We start from the raw sequence: 6,787 nt of genomic DNA on the forward strand, positions 1-6,787 counted from the left end.
TCATCGGACCACCTAGCTCAACTTGGTCTCAAATCAAGCTCATCATCTGCAAGATAAGGACTTAAGTCAACCACATTGAAGGTAGCGTGTACACCATACTCACCTGGTAGGTCCAACTTGTAAGTATTATCATTGATGTGCTCCACCACTTAGAAAGGTCCATCACCTTTAGGCAAGAGTTTATTGCATCGTTGTACCGGGAATCTTTCTTTGCGCATTTGAATTCACACCCAATCACCTGGCTCAAAAATCATCTTGCGACGACCCTTGTTAGCATTGTGAATAAATTGAAATTCCTTTTCTTAATATTATCTCTTACCTTTTGGTGCAAAGCATGCACTTGTTCAGCTCGTTTCAAACCATCCATATTAATTCTCTCAAACACAGGTAAAGGAGATAAGTCCAGAGGTGTGAAAGGGTTAAAACTATAAACAACTTCAAATGGTAAGTATTGTGTGGTGCTATGGACAGTGCGACTATAAGCAAATTCAAAATGTGGCAAACAATCTTCCCATGATTTAAGATTCCTTTGAATGATAGCATGCAACAGAGTAGAGAGTGTCTTATTAACCACTTTAATTTGACCATCAATTTGAGGGTGACTAGACGTAGAGAACAAGAGTTTAGTTCCTAACTTACTCCATAAAGATTTCCAAAAATAACTGAGGAACTTGACATCTCTATCACTAATAATGGTGCGTGGCATTCCATGCAATCTAACAATTTTCCTAAGGAACAAATCAACTACATGTTTAGTATCGTCAATTTTATGACATGAAATGAAATGTGTCATCTTAATGAAATGGTCAATAACCACATAAACAGAATCATGTCCATACCTAGTCCTAGATAACCCAAATACAAAGTCCATAAAAAGATCAACCCATGAAATACTAGGAATAGGTAATGAAAAGGGGTGGAAGGGTTTAAAAAAAACATTAAAAAATTTAAAAACTTTGTTCAACATTGAAACCTTATGCCTAATCTTCGATTTTTAAATATATTTCCATAATATTGAGTTTGGTATTCTTCGTTCAAAATAGAAGCTTGCTGAAATAAATTTCTCACACAAGGAGGGCTAGCATCCCTCCCCTATTTACAGGGTTTTACTTTGAAAAAAAAAAAGAATATGGTTTTAAACGAAATCATAAAATGAGGGAGAAATATCTCCTAGATTAGATCAAGATTGAAAAGAATGCATAAATAATAAACAACTTGTATATAATCATGATTTGGCTTTGACCATTATAGTCATTGTGCTTTTAACCAACATATAACTTATGCGAGCCATAATGGATTATATATATTAGTTGAGCCGAGGAGGCCTAGGCGCAGTATTTATTTAAAGTTGATATTTCAAGAATTAGAGGATTTGAGTTTAATTGTCCTTCACCTTTTCAACTTCTTAAAATCCCGCATCTTTAATTCTAAAGAAAATTTTAAAAAATATGTTGGTTAAAATAGTACTAGTATGTTTTCATTTAATATTGAACTATGAAATATGAATTGAATGTATATACTTGTGGTAAATAGCTTGCTTGTAGACAAATTTCTGCTTTCTAATAAAACCTATACTAACCCATGCCCATCGCTCACTTACATATATGTGCATTAGCGTTTTATAATTTAGTATTCATGCCATTATAGAGATACAACTATTAGAAAATCAATATTATAAATTTGAAGGCCTTGAATTGTGTCAAATACCAAGAAAACATTTATGCATGCCTATTACACATTTAAGAAATATATAAGGAAATTAAAACAGAATTAGGGCAAAAAATATAAAGTTTGGGGTTTAAAGATAATATAGGAAGAATTTAAGGGTTGATGGTGAATTTGATTTCCTTGCTAAAGATCATGATGTGCAGTCTGCATTATCCAAATGGTTCACTAAAGGTTCAAAGTCGGACGAATTCCCAAGCCTTGGGTGCAACTAGGGTTGCAAACGAATAGAGCCCCTCGCGAGCAGCTTGAGTCAAGCTCGAACTGGCTCGAGTCGAAATCGAGCTCGAACTCGAGCTCAAAATATTAAACTCGTTAGCTCGCAAGCCGACTCGTGTGCTCGAGTATATATATAATATTTTTTATTTTTTTTTATTTTAAGTATATGTATATATATATTTTTTATTTTAAGTATATGTATATTTTTTATTTTTTATTTTAATAGTAAAATTACATATATATCCTTAATATTTTTATTATTTATTAAAAAATATATTATTTTATTTATTTTTTAAAAAATAAAATAATTATTTTTTAAATTTTTTTCGAGCTCGAAAATTGCCGACTCGTCGAACTCGACTCGATTCGGCTCGTTTGCAGCCCTAGGTGCAACACTACAATTACCGGTGGAAAGTGAGAATTGGAAATTTGTGGGTGCATAATGAAATTAGTCTTTAATTTTCTTCCCAAGTGTGGACTTGTTTGTGATAACCATAGATTGGGATCAAGAATTTTATTATAAATCAATTGACCACGATGGTTTTATTTCTTCACATATTTTTTGAGGGGAAAGCCCCTAATCTTCAATCTTTTTAATAATAGGTTTCCAACCAACATTTCTTTGACTTGATATTACCCACATAGCTTAATTTTGTTATTAGATGTATAATAGCACTTGTTATGTCCAGATAGTAGCATGGTCGCACACCTCTCTCCGGTGGCTTTGCAATGTACATTTTTATAAATAAAAAAGTAATTCTGTAGAATTTTTTTTTTTTTTGACATGAAACCTATATGACATAGAAAAGGTAGATAAGAGAATAAAAATGTGGTTGAAAAATATGGAGGGGGGAATGTAGCGGAGAAGAGGCTAATCCGGCAACAAGCATTTATCACATCAACAAACTCTCCGAGCCAAAATCTACTACACTCATCATAAATGCACAATCTACAACCATTCTAGGCCCCTCATGACTTTTTGAAAAGCTTTCCATAAGACCCACCACTTACTAAAAGCAAAAACCAACGTGACTAGAAGAAAGAAACCGGGAAGGTAGCAGATTATTAGTCTTATCACTTGTGCCATTCACCAAGCGAATAAAAATGGAGGGCGCAAGTGAGATAAATCTAAATGAAGAAATCGTTATGGAGATCCTACTGAGGTTGCCCGTCAAATCATTGATCAAATTCAACTGTGTTTGTAGAGGTTGGCGTGATTTGATCAATAGTCGTCACTTCATCAATATGCATCTCTGCCTTGCGCAAAGCACGGAGTACATAATCGTCAAGCGTTTAAGAGACGAGGATAACAAAAATGTGCTGTCATTCCATTCTCCAGCTGATGAATCTCTTCTAGCTGCAGCCCCTGAATTGGAGCTGCCTGAACTTGATGAAGCTAATTGGCCTCTGCAGCTAATTGGCCCCTGCAATGGGATAGTTTGCCTCAGGGATTTTCATGAAGGAATACATTTGTGTAATCCAATGACGCGAAAATTTCGAACACTTCCTCAGAGTTCCTTTGGCAGCCCAGGAGGATTCCTCCGACAGACACATGTTGTGGGGTTGGGGTTTGACAGCACTATTGACGACTACAAGGTCGTCAGAATTTTTGAATCCTCCCTTTATGATTTTCGAGCTGAGATATACAACTTGAGTACTGATTCTTGGAGACAAGTGGATGCCATTCTGCCACCAGTTATACTTCGCGATTGTTTCGACCTACTTTTCAACGGATTTTTCCATTGGAGCGCAGGCCCGGAATCTAGCCCGCATATTCTTTCGTTTGAGATGGGAGCTGAGGTATTCAAAGAGATCAAGTATCCTAATGGCTGGCTAGGAGAACAAGCAGAACCGGGATCGGTGGAGCACAGTCTTGTTGTTTTAGATGATTCCATGGCGTTGATTTTATTTTCAAGAGGCAGATTGTTAGATAGTGAATTGTATGACAAATCAGAACAGTACATTGAGATATGGGCAATGATGGAATACGGTGTTGAGGAGTCTTGGGTAAAGAAGTTTTTCTTGGGACCTTTTTCAGGAATCCAGTGCGTATTATCTTTTTGGAGCAATGACAAACTCCTTGCAGATTGTTGCAGGCAGTTGGGTTCATTTGGTATCCAAAATGATTCCAAGTTGAAGAAATATGATATTAAAGGATTTTACCTACAACTCGTAATTCTAAAGGAAAGTTTGGTTTCTCTCTATTGAATGTAGTGGCACAAATGTCTATGATAGTTATAGTCTATTTTAGGACTTGATTAGCTTACATTTTTTAGTTTTTTCTCATTTGTACATCTCGATGTCCCGGCTTTGCAATAATGCAAGTAGTTTTGGTTTTATGCAATTCATGTCTTCTTTTGTTCCTATGATACGGTATAAGTGCATTAGAGAAGAAAGTTTACTCGTGTGCACTTTAAGTCGAATTTTTTTTTTTATCCATTAGAGATTCTTAACGAAAATTGTTGTGATTGCGAATGGTGCAAGGTGGCACCCATTCTTGAATGTAGATCATTAGATGAAAAGAGAACTGAGACTTAATTGTTGAACAAGAATTAAACTGCAGTATTCTCAAGTAAATAATATTAGTTTAGTTACACATTTAACTTGTTTTTGCATAACAACCTCAAATTGCTAAAAGTTCCTGCTGAAACTTTACCTAAAGTTATATATATTCAAGTTATATGCCACAAATCGGATATCATCTCTGTTGGAGTGTTGAATCTTTTCCTATGAATAAATTTCAAATTTGATTTAAAAAAAATAATTGCTTTTTTGTGTGACAAATGCATATGATGAATGTGACATGTCCCACGCATGTGGCCTGCCTAACCGTGTAACGCTGCCACTAAAAATCTACCGTGTAGCAGGACTTTGAGAGACTCTATAAATAGTCTAGCATATCTTTACTGAAATCCATCCCTTCCACCTCTAATTGCTCACTCACAATACGCATTATTCAAATTAACAAAGTGGCCATGCTGACTGAAATGTTTAAACTCTGAACCCTGTTTGTGTTTCAAAATCTATTGCTAAAGTTTATACCTAGAGTTATAAATTAACTTTCTATATCTTATTAGTGATATTTATTTGATTATTTGATGATATTATTTTGAGCATATTATTTATCAATTTTGCTTCTCTAATCATGTTTAACCAACTACTAATAATTATGATAATTTTAAGGTGCTAAAATTGAAATGTAACACTTGTTTAAGGAAGTGCTAAATCTATGGAGTACACTCACAAGAGTGGAGATACACCTTTGTGGCTTTATGACTTGTTTAATGTAATTTCATAGAAAAAATAAGCTTGTAACTAATTTCATAACCGCTAGAGTAGGTATGGTTTAATTACAAGTATAGTTGATTCACTACGAGAGTAGATTTCACATACATTAGGAAATTATGTCATAACTAGCCAAGATAAGAGCATTCACTTAACCAGTAATTTCATTTGCAAGAGTAGTAAAGAATTCCATATCTCTAGGAGTTTTCTATTATTATTTGTATTACTTTTATCTCATATTTGTAGTGTAAATTTAATTTCTTGCGCTTGTGATAGTCTAAATAGTAAAGAAATGCGAAAACCATCGGTAATTAACAATCTTTCCTGTGGGTTCAACTCTTAATACCCTATACTCAATCACGACCTGTATACTTGCAGAAAATCGCGTATGAGGTATTTAGCAATTTATAAATTTAAAACTTAACTGTAGATTGAGCATAATCGTTATATGCATACTCCGTGCTCATGAATGAAATTAAATACAAAAGAGAAAGTGATAAGAGAGGGGTCACCCTTGTCATATGAGCTCTAACTCTCTATCTTTACTCCTTAATTCTTCATCCAAATCTAACTATAAGTACAAAAATAATAAATTACACTAACTATACTGATGGGTTTTTGATATAAGTACAAGTTTAATTTTGAAATTTACCCGTTTGGACTGCAAGTATACATGTCAATTTAGTAGGTTAGGGCAAATATCAGGTCTATCCCACGGAGAGCGATGTTTCAAGTACTATATCCTTACTTACTCTGATTCCGTTTGGATTGGCTATTTTTTCAAAAAACAAGTTTTTCAAATACAATGTTACAGTAATATACAATAACACAAAAAACATCCCATCCATATTAGTATATCAAATATTTCAAAAAAATTTATAGTAAAAATTTTTCATATACACTGCTACAATAAAATATTTCAAAAACACCCTAAAAAACAGTTAATCCAAACGGAGCCATTATTTATATTACAATCAATTTAAGCAAAAGAATCTATAATTACTACTACCTATAAATCTTAACTAGACAATTGCAAGATAACAAATGGAGAAAATTCACTAAATACTTGAGTCTAGGGATGTAGATTCCACTTATGACACAAACAACACAAATGAATAGATTTACCTCTTGATACAACCCTTGTTTAACTAGGGATTCATTTCTAATATTACCAAATCTCATTCTGATGATGAAATGGCCTAGATGTAGTCTAGTTTTCCCTATTCTCATGATGAATAACTAGATCTACTCTTGTTTCCTTCATGAAATGCAAGTTAATCCACTTAAGTGTACCTCTATTCTCATGAATCTGCATATCAAGCTCTACTCATGTTGTTCCATCATTATTACCAACTTTCATTGAATAATAACAACTAAAAACTTGCTATTGGTGATCGAGCAACAACAAATGGTAAGCATGCACAAATAGACAAGTTAATTCAAGATGTAACAAGTGTAAATCATATCCACTTCATATCAAGTAGTCGTAAGTTTCATCTACTCCCTAAATCTAGAAATTTAGCTATTCATGTAAGATATAACAAGTAAGCTCATAGTT

The 6,787-nt window shown here is 33.7% G+C and overlaps 1 protein-coding gene across 1 annotated transcript; it reads left to right on the forward strand.

The window, feature by feature from the left end:
• Positions 1-2,997: 2,997 nt before the first annotated feature.
• On the forward strand, positions 2,998-4,173 carry LOC113689372 (F-box protein CPR1-like). The gene has a single exon (XM_027207153.2). The coding sequence runs from the start codon at positions 3,049-3,051 to the stop codon at positions 4,150-4,152; it is 1,104 nt and encodes a 367-aa protein (XP_027062954.1). The 5' UTR covers positions 2,998-3,048; the 3' UTR covers positions 4,153-4,173.
• The last annotated feature ends 2,614 nt before the right edge of the window (positions 4,174-6,787 follow it).

Source organism: Coffea arabica, chromosome 5c (assembly GCF_036785885.1).
Source record: "Coffea arabica cultivar ET-39 chromosome 5c, Coffea Arabica ET-39 HiFi, whole genome shotgun sequence".
NCBI classification, from domain to species: Eukaryota; Viridiplantae; Streptophyta; class Magnoliopsida; order Gentianales; family Rubiaceae; genus Coffea; species Coffea arabica.